Source organism: Chroicocephalus ridibundus, chromosome 10 (assembly GCF_963924245.1).
Source record: "Chroicocephalus ridibundus chromosome 10, bChrRid1.1, whole genome shotgun sequence".
In the NCBI taxonomy this organism is placed as follows: domain Eukaryota; kingdom Metazoa; phylum Chordata; class Aves; order Charadriiformes; family Laridae; genus Chroicocephalus; species Chroicocephalus ridibundus.
In genome coordinates, this window is record NC_086293.1 from 14,803,515 (window position 1) to 14,819,655 (window position 16,141).

The 16,141-nt window shown below is 37.8% G+C and overlaps 1 protein-coding gene across 5 annotated transcripts; it reads left to right on the top strand.

Moving 5' to 3' along the window:
* The first annotated feature begins 329 nt into the window (after window positions 1-329).
* Window positions 330-16,011, top strand: UBA3 (ubiquitin like modifier activating enzyme 3). 5 transcript variants are annotated; one of them, XM_063347655.1, is made up of 18 exons: window positions 330-402; window positions 541-582; window positions 3,503-3,623; window positions 4,583-4,663; window positions 7,683-7,765; window positions 8,333-8,413; window positions 9,043-9,086; window positions 9,383-9,447; window positions 10,293-10,448; window positions 10,575-10,677; window positions 11,183-11,296; window positions 12,731-12,784; window positions 13,247-13,283; window positions 13,363-13,444; window positions 14,314-14,414; window positions 14,554-14,617; window positions 14,712-14,766; window positions 15,238-16,011. In XM_063347655.1, the coding sequence occupies exons 1-18, from the start codon at window positions 383-385 to the stop codon at window positions 15,324-15,326; spliced, it is 1,392 nt and encodes a 463-aa protein (XP_063203725.1). In that variant the 5' UTR covers window positions 330-382; the 3' UTR covers window positions 15,327-16,011. The 5 variants fall into 5 exon arrangements, with proteins under 5 accessions (XP_063203725.1, XP_063203726.1, XP_063203727.1 ...); XM_063347657.1 differs by having other exon boundaries at window positions 364-413; XM_063347656.1 differs by lacking the exon at window positions 541-582 and having other exon boundaries at window positions 346-402.
* The last annotated feature ends 130 nt before the right edge of the window (window positions 16,012-16,141 follow it).

A 16,141-nucleotide genomic window follows, 5' to 3' on the forward strand; every position in this document is an offset into this window, starting at 1 on the left:
GCACAGCTCCATCTGCGGAGGGTTTAGAGCCCTTAAGTTTGGGAGGCTGAGCCCTGAAGCACAACCCTGGTAATCCTTGCTGGTGTGCGTCCCGCCATGCCTGAGGCGAGGCCCTTGTGGGCTGCGGAGGGTGAAGCCTACTGCCCGTGGAAGCTGCTGTACATGCGCTCCCGAGGGCAGGGGGAGGCCGGCCTCAGCCCGGGGAGCGCTGGAGACACAAAACACCTGAAAACAGAGGCGGGGGTTGGAGGAGGAGGGGGATCTCCGCCATGTTGCCGTGGTGATCAGCGCCCCATGCCCACAGGCCCCCCGGCGCGGCGGCGCCTGGGCAAAGCACCGCCCATCCCGGCGCCGCGGGGCATTGTGGGAAGCAGAGGGAAATATGGCGGATGGTGAAGAACCGTAAGTAGCCTGTATGTGTGTGCTCGGCCGCCCCTTTCCTCCGCTTTCCCGGGGACGGGTGGGCTCCGGGGTCCCCTCTCCCTCCTCCCCGGTCTCTGTAGCGCGATACTGACCCTTCTTTTATTCTCTCTCTTTTAGGGAGAAGAAAAGAAGGAGGCTAGAGGAGCTGCTGGCGGATGGGTTAGTGCGGGGCTGCGGGCCAGCGGGCTCCCGGCCCGGGGCAGGGGCAGGCAGCGCTTGCTGAGGGGCGGCTGGTAGGTCAGGGCGAGCCGCAGCCCCGCAGGAGAGGTGTGGGCTGGGAGGAGGCTGGGGGCTAGCTCAGGGCTGCGGGGCCCGCTGCTGGGGCCACCGTGGCTGAGCGGCCCGGGGCCCGGCAGGCCGGAGGGGAGGCGGTGGCACAGCCCAGGACCGGGAGGAGGGAGCCGGAGGAGAGGTGTGAGGTGAGAGGTCAGCGTGAGGAGGGGGAAGGCGAAAGGGGCGCTTGAACAGCAAGGACTGGGGAAGAGAAACCTCCTGGGGAGAGGACCCAGGGGCTCACCCGCAGTGGGGATGGGAGTCGCGGGCTTGGAGCTTGGCATGAGTAAAGGCTGGTGTGCTGGAGGGCTTTGTGACAGGAGCGGAAAAAGCTGCATTGCCAGTCAGGGACCTGGGGAGGGGCTCTAGGCTAGAAGCAGGTGACTAAATTTTGGCTGAAAATTAATAATTCAGGCTACAGAGCAGTTGCCTGTGCTTATTAAAACCCTAAATTCTACGCATCTGTCTTAACGGCCTTGAAAAACTAATGCTCAGAAATCTTCAACCTCATCTGCTTCCATCCCCTAACCATTCCCTTCCATCTGCTTGTGGCCCTCTTCCCAAATATCATCCAGCAGACCTGCCTGCCCAAGCAGTGGGCTCGCAGGCAGTGCGTGTGTGTCTTGTGCTGAGGGTCACAAAAATCCTTGGGCATGTTGGATTGGGGGGGTGCATGCCAAGTCCCTCAGAAGCATGGAGCTCCAGAGATGTAAAGGTGGTAGGGAAGAGTCTGGGCCTAAAGCAACATAACGACTGTGGTGCTCTGATATTTTAAACAAAATTTAAAATGAAAGTAATTTGATGAAATAAATAAGAATTTTGTTAGACGCTAATAATACAGATAGCTGGTGATGCTGTAACAACACATAAATAAACACTTGAAAAAAAAGCCTCTGAAATTAAACATAAAATCTCAGGTTGTGTTATTGATGTTTTTCAGATCTCCACAATGTCCAACCCCATAAAAACCAAACTGTAGTATAATCGCAAAAGTGAAACTACAACTTACCATTGTATCACTTATAAAGGAAAATACACATTTAAATAGGAGTACTGCTGCTTAATGACTGTTTATATGGACTGTGTAAAAGGATAACAAAAATTATTCCTAATGTCACCAAGCTTCTGCCCTTGTTTCCAGAAAAATTAAAAATTATAATATAACCCATAGAAGCAGTTATTGTGATGTATATTGACCCATTTTATTTGCTTAAGTCAGTGCTTAATGCACATCCTGAACAGTGGTATGCAACAGATGAGTCCAGGATTCAGCGGTGGGAGCATTGTATTTATTCACGCTATTTCACGTTATGTGAAATATGTGTGTTTTCACATTATTGTGAAAACTGGGGGAGGTACAAAAGTGCAAGTCAGAGATCAGAAGACGTTTGTGAATTCAAATAATTTTTTTAGATCTTATTTAACTGCTAATGCAGTAAGTTAACTTACCTAAAGTCAATAGTTAACCAGGAATGAGTTCAGTCTGCAATCAAAACATAGGCAAATTTTGATGTATTTATTCCTGCGCTTCAGTGAAGTTTTTCCCTGTTATTGAAGATCTTTTGCAGAATTACTGCCTAGAAACTAATATTACTATGGACATACTGTGTTGTCCGTCTTCGGAATTCTGTGAGGATTAAGGCATTTGCTGTCCAGATGTTTTTACTACATTTTCCTTTTATTTCGAGATTGGTCACCAGAAAGTAATAATATATTCTAAATATTACCCAACAGTCATTGATACAAGCGTTCTTCATATTACTTTATAGGAGGAAGCAAATAACCCTCCTTATCAATGATGACACAACCTTTCATACTCAGAATTGGCAAAGCTCTTTTATTAGAGCTTAGTTTTGTATTAATGTAGAACATAATTGTTCTTATATATTGAGTGGACCCCCTGTTTAAAAAGGGAATTGCGCTCTGTTAAGGAAGGGCTTGTTCTTTGTAGGCAGAGATCTTACGTTAGAAAATTACTTCGGTGAGCTGATTTTGAACCATTCCAGTAAGTCTCTTAAGAGTTTAGATTTAAAATTATCGACTACTAAAAGTGACCTGCAGAAGGGGAAGAAGGGGTACTGGAGCATTTGATGTAAAATTCTGTCTCAGAAATTTAAAAGAAGGTAGCTGCAGCATTCATTTTTTTCAAGTCAGATTGCTACCGCTGACAGGCTCAGGACACGACTGAAAAATGGGGGTGTTCTAAATTACATAGTATTAATTGAGGGTGAAGAGCATTCAAGATTTGTATTTTTTTAACACTTGTTTAAATAAACTCCTATGAAGACTCAGGAGACTGTTCGTGCATGATACTGTTATTTGTTCAGTGCCTCACAATTGTAGTTACATATGGATAATTCTAAAATGATTTATGAACTTAAAAAGCCTGTCAAGAAAGGATACAAGGCTTGACTCTGAAAAAACAATCACCCTCAAAATCTAAAGGGACAGACTCTTTTTCTGTGTCCTATTTAAATATAAGGAAAATAAAAGCAAAAAGACTAGACCCTTTTTCTCACTTCAGGTCAACTTTTACTAGTAACAGCTACATCAGTGGGATTGATTGAAATGCCTGAGTTTTTTCCCCTCTATGCATATTTGTATTATTGCTTTCTAGTTCCACAAATAAAACTCACTGATGCAAATGTTCATGCACATAATTTACATGCATAAAAAATAGGCAGATGCATTTGTATGAATGGTCAATAATTTAGGTATTTTTAAGATATATAAAGAAAAAAATACATTTTAGAGGTGTGGCTTTTTCTCTATGATTTTGCAGCTGAATTTACTGTGTTCTGTGCAGAATGGCTGTTGATGGTGGGTGTGGGGACACTGGAGACTGGGAAGGTCGCTGGAACCATGTAAAGAAGTTCCTCGAGCGATCTGGACCATTCACACATCCTGATTTCGAGCCAGGCACTCAAGTGAGAAACACTTACTTTAAATAAAAAATTTGTAGCGTGTGTTGCAAACTAATGTAAACAGTTTCATTAATTGACCACCAGCAGTGTACAAATGATAGAACTGCATGAAAAGCTTCTATTTTAATCAATTGAACATTATGTCGCTAGAAGAACATGTATTCCTTGTTATAAGCTTGTATTTCTAAAGTGTACACTGTCAACTACAAGCTTGCTGTCATCATATATATAAATGTATAACAACATATGAATTATACTCTGCTTTTGAGTTCCGCATGAAACACAGCAGCATTTGTCTCTCCATTTTTAAGTAATTAGATGCAGTAAGGAATCCCTTGTACTTGAAGGAATTAAGGTTAATGTGAGTACTTAGAGAATTGGGAAAGATTTTTAGTAGGGAAAAGCAAAATTTAGACTTTTAATTATTTCTTCTGTTTTCCTTTTTTGGTACATTTTGTTTCACAGCTTACCGTTGAATTACTGTTACCATTATTTACTAGTTTGAGGCAGGAGTCTAATAGAACAGTTCACAGAAAGCATTTATATAGTTAAAAAAGTCAATTCTTTTTGGCCAGCAATGTTTTCTGTCTGTTTAGATTTATTTTGTATTATGCATCAGTACAATTTTTGGAGGAAGAAAACACCTCCTTAAACCAAATAATTATAAAGATAGAACTTGCTTTTTTCATGGTCAAAATGAATATAAAGAGAATACTGATACTGACAAAGGTCTTGCTTTTCTGTAAGCTGGGATATAGGAACTGCATGAACTCAACAACCGATTAAAGTCCAGTATATAGTTACCTCTGTAAACACAAGCTGTTTTATTGATCTGAATTGTTTTATGTGAAACTTACTAGATACTGAAAATTTATAACGCATTTTTAAGGATTGTGAAGCAAAGGACAAATTATATTTTTTCCTATTTAGTGTATTAATTTTTTGTTTTATATTTTCTGCAGGCTCTTGAGTTTTTGTTAAGCACATGTAAAGTACTAGTTATTGGAGCAGGAGGATTAGGATGCGAACTCCTGAAAAACCTGGTAATTACCCAGTTTTCACCCTTTGCTTCTTAGAATCGTCTTTTTTTTCCCTTGAGGAAATTATCTTTTGTGCTTTGTTAACTTGACATTTTTGATTGTATATAGCTAATGTATTTTTAAGTTCTAATCAAAATGTATAAAATACATGACAATACAGACAATAAATTTGAAGAACGCACTTTGTTAATAAGCTTGAAAGGTGGTAGTCTGATGTGTTGCATGGTATTTATTTAGCTATCTCAGAGCTTTTCATGAGGGACAACATGGTGCTGTTCATGAAGTGTAGACGAAAGTTCACCTGCAGCCCTAGATATGATGTAATTTTTCCTAATTACCAGATGTAGAAAAATGAAGTAAACTGAGAACAAATCATGCTCATAATGATACAAATAAGCCTTGTTTGGAATACAATGGCTAAAATGTATCTTTTCAGATGAAAAGCCATACTCTAAACTGCTAGAAGTAGCTAGTACAAAGTTTAGTATTAACAGTCAAAGTTGAATTTAATTTCAGTTTACTTTACATCTTTGGATTAATTCAAAGTGAGCTCAGAATTGCTGGAATTATTTATGTTCTTTCATAGTGAAATTAGTAGAGCCAGGCTTTCTGTGTCTGTGGTGACCTTCCCATCCGTGGAGTCTGTCTAGCCTTCCCAAGTAGCAGCTTTCAGTTTTTCCAGTTCCTCGAGATCAGTAAATGGGAGGTTGTCTGCGGAGCCTGAACACTCCCTCAGAGTTGCATCTGTATTGCTGAATTCAGCCTATGTATCGGCAGCTTTATTGAGTCAGACCAACACGCACCATCCTGTATAGAAATGGCTAAGGAGGAATAGGTAATAGTGTGAGAACAGGGAAGGAATATTACAGTACTTCCCTGGTGCACAGATAACCACAAGGTATTCTGTAGTTTTCATGGTAGGGTGTTAGTTTATAATGTATTTGCTCACTACGTGTTCTGAAAAGGATTTTTTTAAATGTTTAAGATGCAGTCATGGGATCATGTGCTGTCAGACACAAAAAATGTGTATAAGTTTAATTATCCTATTAATATGGTTTTTATCCTCGCAGACGCTCATATTTATCATAGTGTATCACTTACCATCACATCATAGTGTATCACTACCACCACAACTTGGTAGTTTAGACTAATACTGTACTTTTCCATGCTTTTATTTAATAAGAAGAATTTCTGTCTTTGCGGATTCCATAGAAAATGTGTGGATCGATATAATAAGTTATGAAATAATTTATTTCCTTAATTTATACTAGCACTTACGCATTAGTGTATTTTACTATGATATTTATGTACTGCTTTTTCAGTATTTCCAGATTACCTCCAAGCTGGAGGTGATTGATAAATCAATAGCCTCATTTAAAGCCAGGCATTCCAGATCCATTAACTTAGTGGTTTTACAGTTCCAGCACTCACGTATACTCTTGTTCTGGTTGCTGATTTGTTACTGCAATGCTTAAGCAGGATTTTACTTAAAGAAACTATGACAGCTCCAAGGCAGTTTTCTTTCTTTGGGAATTTATTGCTAGTGGATTTAACCTTTGCCCAGAGCTACTGTTTTATGGATTTACTGGGACATAACAGATTCAATTTGTTGATGGCTCCTTGGGAGGGAGGATTTGTATGTGTTAAGGGACTTTGTAAGTCTGCTGTGTGCGCTTAGTTCCCATCTCTTCAAAAAGGTTTTAAGTTATCATGATTTATAATTTTCAGAAAGATAAGCACATAAGTAAATCTAGATTCTGTTCATATGTATTCATGTCTTTGGGTCAATGAATATAAATTCGATAAAGACTCCAGTCTGTATGTTCATGATGTCCCAGGCTTGCTCTTCTCTTTAGCATGCTCTTCTGGCCTGCTTTGATAATATTGAGCAAAAGCTGAACATTTATCAATGGAAGAAAATGATTGTTCAGCACCAGGGATATCCAGTATGACATACAGAAATTCTTGCTGCTTTTATTACAGAAGTTAGTTTCTATTCTGAAAAAATTTAGTCCTGCTTTTAATTTAAGTGGTTTCCCGATACAGCATTTTAAATTCTTATTACACATGGGATGATGGCTCTGTTTATTGAGAAAATGTAAAATGCAAAGTTTGTAAGTCTTTATTTCTAACAAGATTGAGTCTAAAAGGAAAAAAGTTAGCGGACAGGACTGACATTTTTTGAGGTCGCTTCAGAATATCACAACACATTTCCTTTCTCTAAAGCCAGTGTTTTACAGCATATATTTCCCTTTAACCACAATTCACATTCGTTTTTTGTGCGACAGATGTTATTACTTTATCACATCAGACCTACAATACAGTTTTAAGTCAGTTTTACTTTAAAGTTATTATTTGCCAAATCTAGTGATGGGCTGCATGCAAACAGATCAGGCAGAACTTCTGTCAGAAGTTTGGCATGTTCTTAGATAGTGAGGTGACTTTTTGTGTTTTCATTCTGTTCTAGCATGGAATGCAGTGGGGAATGCTGGTTTATTTTGAACTGTGAGTTACGGGTGGACATACGAGACTCATTTATGCCAATTGTGAAAATGGTGAATGTTCAAAAACTTAAAATGTTAGAGGAATTAAACTTTCTTTTTCTATTCCTGCTAAGCGAGGCAGAGCTTATGGCATTTCTTCAAATTATGTGTTCTCTCTCCCAATGAATGCTTTTGATTTACTCCAGTTGTGAGGGAATGCTGCAAATTCCCCTTCTAGATCAGCCTACCGTTGACTTCCCTGTGTTATGATTAGGTAGGCTAAAGCAATACTGCGTTCAATAGAACATTTTCTTTGACCATTGAAGTGTTACTAATTCCGTCTGTCTAAATATCAGCATTAGCAACCCAACAAAGAACGTTATTTTAACAAAGAACAACCATATACCTGTCTGCACAGAGAATGAAGAGCCAATATGTTTGTTCCTCCAAAGGTTGCTTTTTTGACAGCTGGAATGAATTCTGGAGCACTGTAAGCATTTCGTTTCCTATTAAATGAAGTTGACTACCTCTTTTCACAGGCACTGTCTGGCTTCAGACAGATCCATGTTATTGACATGGACACTATAGATGTTTCTAATCTTAACCGACAGTTTCTCTTTCGGTAAGTGATATTTTCATGATTTGACTTTTTTTTTTTTCTTTTGAAAAATGTATCTAAACAAAATATGTGAATATGATCATTATTTTGGTTGAACAAGATGTCACTAAAGATTATTGAACTTCCGTGTCATAATAGTACTCATAATTAACTAAATGCTGTGTGTGATTCCTTCTTGTTTTGAGATCTGTGGTGTCATAGTTTGAGTGTGAAGAAAATTAACATACATTACTTACCATTCAAATACAGCTAATGAGTGTTGGAAAAGGCGACACTGAAGAATAATGAACACAGACTGAAATATTGATTTTTCTGGTACCCTTTTCTTGCAAGCAAAATGAAAAATTGTTGGCTTTTTTGGTGCTGATAACTGTAGTTACATGGACATATTTAGATAACTCTGGGGCTCTCATATGTGATGCTTTACAGGGATGTCTTAATATTATCTATATCAATAAATTGTCCTAAAGTAACAATTAGTCACTTAATTCAGTGTTGCAATGTGTAGAGTCTGGAAAGGTTGAATCTACCAAAATAGTGCATTTGAAATTGCTTGGGTTTTTTCCGCAGACCGAAGGATGTTGGGCGACCAAAAGCAGAAGTTGCAGCAGAATTTCTAAACAGCCGCATTCCCAACTGTGCTGTTGTAGCGTATCCTTTTATAGAGAAGTAGTGGCCCTGAAAGCTTCAAAAAGCCTTGCAAACTCTGTAGGTGGTAAGACTATCTAAAGTATTTTGCTGCCATCCTCTCTTTTTCATACAATAAAGAACAGATTCATTCAGCTGGTGATTGAGAATTCTTTCTCAGTGGCATTAGCATACAGGAAATACGCATGGGGAAAGAAGGCTAAGCTTTAAGGAACTATTTTGTATGTTTCCACTGAGTCTTTTTATTCCAATGCAATATTTTAATTTTTACTGAGACAGTAGAATTACAAGTCTGTTCACCAGAGTGTTTTGAGTATGTACTGGTAGGAGATGTCAGCTTAGAAGAGGAGCACTTACTGATACAGGGCTTTGTGAGAGCACATGTTTTGAGCTTCCTAAATAGTTTGCCTGCTGAGCTTTCTCCTGTGTGTGACTATTACATTATGTCCTTTGTCAGATGCTACAGCTTCAACTGTGGGAATTTCAAATCTTTCAATTACTTAGTTTTTTTAAAAAGTGTCATATAAAATTATAGTAGTAAGTTAGATAATGTTCTGGCTCTAGGATAGCAAATAGAAAACAGTAAACTTAACTACTTTATAAATATATTCCTTTACTGGGCTTATATTCAGGTATTTTAAAAAGATTCAAGACATGGATGAAAGCTTCTATCGACGTAAGTAGTATTTGTTTGCCTGCCAAACACCCACTGCTGCTTTAGGGGAACATTGCAGTTGTTGCTGCTCGCTGCTTTTCCTGGTAGTTAGATTGCTAATTATTTCAGTCTTCTACAATGTACTGGAAGTAGAAATAAAAAATAGACAAAACTTAAAAGCATCTGTCATGTAGGTAATCTAAGCAACATAGTTAAACTGCCGTCAGTTCCTCTGGACTGTTATGGACAGAATACTTTGCTTGTTTTAAGAAGTATGCATTACTATAGAGTTTAGATAATGTTTTTTTCTCCCCTAGAGTTTCATATTATTGTTTGTGGGCTGGACTCTATAATTGCAAGAAGATGGATAAATGGAATGCTGGTAAAATCTTCAATCTTTTTAAAGCCTGGGTATTGCTTGGGTGTAGATAACTAAAATTGAACAGATTTGTCTAGAATGTGTCATTACAAAGAAATGAGGACTGTTGAAACTCACAGCTTTCTGTATCTATTTCTGTTTTCTTTTCTTTTTTCTTTTTGTGAACAGGATAAAATGCATGCTCTCTTTCCTGCCTTTTTCTTCAGGAGTGTTAGCCAACATTTGTGCAGTGCCCTGCAGGGGTAATTTCAAAGTTAGATTACATTGTTTGTGGCCTTGTGCAGTCAGCTTTTGAAAATCGTAAGCAGGGAAGTTCTGCAGCCTCCCTGGATGCTTCCATTGTGAACATTCTTTTTCATTAGCCAGACAGTATTTATCCTGCCGCAACTTGTAAATGTCATCTTTTGGAGCCCCACTGCCTCAGAGTAGTAGAAAGCTGGTCATTGAACTAGGTAGTTGTATCATTGTGAATTTGTTTATAAAATAATGATCTTGATTATTTACCAGTATTAAAAAAAAAACCACACCAAAACAACAAACCAAGAATAATCCTTCAAACTAACCAACCATTTGTTCTGCTATACTATAAGGAAATAATAGCATTTATCAGGGGGATAAGGGGAGGGGGAGGTGGAGGGTGAAGGTGGTAGATGAAGTCCTGTACACTGACAAATAAGCAGTGTTTTATACACTACGTACCCTTAAAATAAACTGTATATTAAGCATTCAGTCTTGTGGTGTACCATTAAGAATAACATTTTTAGGTTTTTTTTCCTCCTGCAACTTGTTTAAAAAAAAAAAACAACAAGCCAAACAAAAAACAACAACTCCCCCCCTTTATTCATTAGATGTCATTTTTACATTATGAAGATGGTGTACTGGATCCAAGTTCCATCATACCATTAATAGATGGAGGGACAGAAGGTTTTAAAGGAAATGTTCGTGTGATTATTCCTGGTATGACAGCATGTGTTGAATGCACACTTGAGCTTTATCCGCCCCAGGTAAGTGCAACCAGTGATATTTCCTTTATTTGTATTCCTCTGATTTGCTTGTTTCTTTTCCTGGTACTATAGATAATGTGTTACATGCTTTCGTCTGGTTTTCTTTCCCTGCCCACACCACACCAGGTGAATTTTCCCATGTGTACTATTGCGTCGATGCCCAGACTACCGGAGCATTGCATTGAGTATGTCAGGATATTGCAGTGGCCAAAGGAGCAACCTTTTGGAGGTAATTGTTATTGCACTGGTGTTAAACTTGACATTTCTCATTTTAATGAATTTGTTTTGAATTAAGTGTACACAATTTTTAATAATATTACTTTTAATAAACCACTCCTACCTTTTAACCTTACATGACTCATTGTCGTATTGAATATTAGGCCTCCTCTGAGCTGGTGATGGATTTTCTCTTCTCAGGCTTGCTCTCCAGTTCCATATTTGTTCATGTGTTTCTCTCTCTAATACTGCACAGTGTCTTCCCTGACTCAAAACGTAACCTGTAACAGCTCTATAAATCTGCGAAGATAGTTTGTATATAGAATGTGTTAGAACTTAAAATGTTTGTAGAAATTATATTTTGATTATTTAAAGTGTCGAGTTTTAGTAGTTTAGTGGGGTATTTGTTTTAACCCAAATTAAAACGAAGGGATTATTTTTTTAGACAAAAAGAACACTGTGTTTTTGAAGAACTCTTATAACTGTAATTTATCTATACATTCTTAAATTTGCTGTAGAGGGTGTTACATTGGATGGAGATGACCCTGAACATATACAGTGGATTTACCAGAAGTCTTTAGAAAGAGCATCACAATTTAATATTAAAGGTGTTACCTACAGACTCACCCAAGGTAAGGGTATGGCATTTCACTAACTTTGTGGCGTTTGCAGTTAGGCTGGATTGTCATTCTTTGTATTTGTTATGAATAAGCTGGCAGCTCTGCTGAGAAAGAAATAGTTATTTTCACCCTTAACATCTTAAAACAGAAACAAGCAGCTTGTTTCCTGTGCCAGCACAAATATTTTATGATGAATCAGATGTTTAGGCATTCATGATGAATCAGAGGAACTCATCTGGGACAAAACTGAACATTCTTTTTGCCGTTTTATTTTTAACCTGGAGCAGCTCCACAGTTCGCATTACACTGTGACCACTTTTGCTGGGTCAAAGAGTAGGAACAAAAGACGGTGATTGCCTCTTAGCAACAGCAACACTTTATGCCAGTTTAGTCTGGTTAAGACTATAGCATCTGTTCTTTACTGCTGTGTATGCCTCTGTTCACAAGCAAGTGCAGAATGCTGCCACGCATTTAATCAGCATTTTAAACGCTAACCAAACAGAAAAGAAGTGGAGAATCTGATACACAATCTCCAGAATTTGTGGTAACTTCTGTTTATTTGTTGATTTGTAGTACTGAGAATGCATTTGAAATGCTGGGCCTGAAATACCACACTTGAACCTCAATATGTGCCTTTCTGTCAAAAGAGGGGGAACTGATTCCTTGTGTATCTTCCTCAGATTCCACCTAGTATATTGCAGACGGTATTTTTCTTTGGAGCAGTTTAGACTGGTTTCTGTAGTAGTATTTTTTTTGTACAGATAAATGTGAACTTCAGTTATGAAATATAATTATGTACTTGCAAATGGCTGCACAGTTTTCAGCATTTGAAGGTGGCTTCATTATGAAGTACATAGCAAAAAGAAGGCAAAGGTAAAAGTTTTATGCAGGTTTTCTTGGGTATGAAGAGATACAAGTCAATAATGAGAAGGCAGAGGAACTTCAGACTACTTAGGAATTCGCCCCCATGTACAAACTTGCCCGCCTGGGAAATTTTATTTTATATCGGTGTGTATAGTGTGCTGTTTGACTGGATGGGCTCAGGAATAAGAGTTGGACGAAGATGCCAATACAGTTTGGCAAGCCTGTTCTTGCAGAAGGAATACCAAAACCAAGTATTTTTCCTTTATGCATTTATCCAGTTAAACAGGAATAGAACTGAGTTTTAAATTAATTTTCAGTGCTAAATGCAAAATACTTGTTTGTAGAATTTGTTCACTAGTTCTCTTTTTGTGATACTTTCTTTTTCTCAACATACTTGATTCATTCCTAAAATAAAACAATGCCAAAGTACTCTATCAACGTGCCGTTACACTTTATTGTTACAGAAATTCCTGGAGAGTTTACAGTACCTTTGGGCACACGCTTCTGTAATTAATCTGGCTACAAGTTGTCTCTCAGTGTAGTTTCTTGGAAAAGACAAAGTTGTATGGTTTATTTTTACAGGGGTGGTTAAACGAATTATTCCAGCAGTAGCTTCTACAAATGCAGTAATTGCAGGTATGCTAAAAGAACTCATTTCACTTCTGCTTTATAGGCTTTAGAGTTTTGTAAGGCAGCATTTTGTAATAGAGAACTCAGTGAGGATAGTAGTAATTTTTACATGGGTCTGATTTATTCTTACAGTCTTGTTTTTGTTTTCCATAGAGAAGCTGTGTGTGACTGTATAAATGTTAAGCTTATGTATGACTGTGGGAGTGAGCAAAAGCATTTTAGACTGGGGAAAAAAAACTAATTGAAAAACAGGGTATGTATAAGCTTAATGTAGTCTCAGATTAGTGCCAAATCTCTGGTGTTAATGCATAGAGCTACCAGCTGCCTTCAGATGTTTATTTTTCTCTTTACAAGTTGTTTATACTTGATTTTTTTTTTTTGTCACTTCTTTGGTACAACTCTGTGCACTGATATCTATATGTTCTGAGACAGAAAGTGAAGAAATTGTTTTTTTTTTTCTCATTCCAGCTGTTTGCGCCACTGAAGTTTTTAAAATAGCCACAAGGTATTTCATTTCTTATTAATAACATACATGGTTTCTAACATAATGACATGTATTGACACTAACATATTTGTCATTATAGTGCATACATTCCTCTTAACAACTACTTGGTGTTTAACGATGTGGATGGATTATACACATACACGTTTGAAGCTGAAAGAAAGGTTAGTGCCATTAAAGGCTTGCAGGGTTGTTTCCTTGATTTTTATTGAACTTATGCAGTTTGTTTGTATTTCTGAAACCCAGTATTGAATCTCTTGGTCCCTAGCACTGAATAATAATATTTATGAAGTTTTAAAAGCAGAAACTACAATGTTATTAGTCTGCTGCTTCTCCAGAGTATTGTTTTCAGCATGTAGGATGTTTTTGTTTAAACTTCTGTGCTTTTGGCATCTAATAGTGATGACAGTGGCAGTCCGTCCATGTAGAGTAGCAGGTCTGTTTACCTCCAGATCAATGGATGTTTTATTTGATGACCTGGTAATGAAACCCTGTCTTACACCCATCAGTTTACCAAAAACTGTTGCATAGTATATGTAATGGTGTATCTAATTGTTGCTTCTGGTATGGGTTCTTCAGACAGGTGTTTCTGTGTTGTCTGCTCTTGCAACAGTGTTATCTCAACTGTTTCTGCTGTGCCACCTGCAGAGGAAAACAGTATTTGACTATTTTGAAAGTGAATCCTGAAGTTTTCCCCTGTAATATGAAATAACATACACAATTTTAAGAAGACTCATGTGCAAATCTTCTCAAAAAGAGGTTATGACAACCATTGTTTGAAAGTTTGTAATATTAAATTTTATGTCAGATGAAATTTGTAGTTCATAAACACTTAGCTACTGTTGGGAGCCAGTCGAACAGTGACAGGCTTCACGAGGAATTGGGTTTTGTCATTAATATTTGCAACCGTATTAATATTTCTAGAGTTAAAACTTCTTTTTAAAAAACCACACAAATAGTTTTGAGACCTTATTAGCAGCATTTTAAAAATCATGTTTAACATAACGTGCATTCTTGTGCTACTTTGTTGTAGGAGAACTGTCCAGCCTGCAGCCAGCTTCCCCAAAACATAGAGATTTCCCCATCAGCTAAATTACAGGAGATCTTGGATTACTTGACAAATAATGCTTCATTGTAAGTGTGCAACTATTCTGACTTGTTTAATATTTTTTGTTAGTTTAGTGTTCCAAAAAGATAATTTCTAAATGTATTTTTCCCTGATTCTCTGTTTTGTTTTGTTTTGTTTTGTTTTTTTGACATGTTTTATATATAGGCAAATGAAATCTCCTGCAATCACGGCAACTATGTATGGGGGAAATAAAACACTTTATTTACAGGTAATCTCAACATATGTAATTTTCTTTAATGGTTTAAGTTTACTTTCCTGAATTTGAAAGGAAATGTTTTGGCTTTTTTTTCCTTTTTTTTCAGACAGTAGCTTCAATTGAAGAACGAACAAGGCCAAATCTTTCCAAGACACTAAAAGGTATCATGCAGTTGTCCCATGCAGGTTTTCAAGATACTCCTCTAAACAGTCAGTCAGTTTCATCCCTCTATATGGCATGTTTGGTTTAATTCCTCACTATGTGGCAGAATGTACTTCATTATCCTTTTACGTGCAATACACCTTTTGCAGGTTGCTCAAGGGTGAGCTTTGAAGTGTTTAAATGTGAAGGTGTGGGCAAATGCAGAGGAAAGCATTGCGACAAAGCAAGCTGATAACTGATGTGCATTAAACCCACTTCAGTAGTGTTTTACACATTTCTTGACAAGGTCTGTTAGTTTCCTGGTTGAATTAGATGAATATTAGTTTAGCTAGTGAGCTGTTTGCAGCTTTATTTCATCATCTTTATGGTTTGTAGGAATGGCATTCGTAACTTTTTTTTTGTTTTTTTTTAATTTAAAAAAAGACAAACCATATGAGTTTGCTGTACTTAAACTTTTCTTTCTATTTCAGAACTGGGGCTTGTGGACGGCCAGGAACTTGCAGTTGCTGATGTTACTACACCACAGACTATGTTGTTCAAGCTTCACTTTACCACTTAATTTATTCATAAGAAAACTGCAAATACAGCGAGAGAAGTCTGTACCACCTTGTAAAACAAACATACTCTGTTGGTGTTAAAGCAACCTGAAATGTTCATGTTAGTACTAGCATTGTTCAAGGTTAGGTAATACAAATGAATCACCATATTTCAGAACTGTATGTAGAAGCCAATATTTGGTGGATTATATTTGTATAAATGCTTATTAATGTACAGAACTCCGATGTATAGGAATACACTTTTTTCCAGTTTTTGTTGTCAAAATGTTAATGCTAATATACTTTCAGACACATGGAAATTTTAAGGTGGCCAAAAGTCTTGTTTTCAACATGTGTACAAATGTATATGCAAAGAGAAGACCCTTAAAAAGGAACCACAGTGATATGGCTTTAGATTGTAGCACTCCTCTATGCTTGCTGAGTCACCTTATAACCAAAAGAGGGCGGTAGATTAAAATGAGCATTTTCCTCATATTTGGTATTGATTTTACCAATTTTATGACAGGTGTTCGGTGTGGGAGAGACGATTGTTTACAAGCAAGCAGGGAGGGACAAGGTGATCAGCTGCAGGTGACAGGGACATGTCTGCTCGCAGTCCCCAGGCAGCCACGGTGCACAGGATGCAGGGTCATGTTCAAGTATCATTGGTGCTGTTAAGGTATTTATTAATAAAAAATCATAACGATACCTTAGTTTGTGGCTTATCAGTGGACGTTCCTGAGCATTTATAACTTTGATTAAAAACTCTATGGCATTGTTTGACTGCTTCAGTCAGAGACCTTCCTGTGGGTGGTGCGGGTACCTCAGCGTGCCTATG

Excerpts from the sequence above, each read along its gene's own strand:
- UBA3 (XM_063347655.1), top strand. The coding sequence starts at position 383 with ATGGCGGATGGTGAAGAACC. Across the intron at positions 4,664-7,682 it reads GCGAACTCCTGAAAAACCTG|GCACTGTCTGGCTTCAGACA; the intron begins GTAATTACCCAG and ends CTCTTTTCACAG. Across the intron at positions 13,284-13,362 it reads GTTTTTAAAATAGCCACAAG|TGCATACATTCCTCTTAACA; the intron begins GTATTTCATTTC and ends TTGTCATTATAG.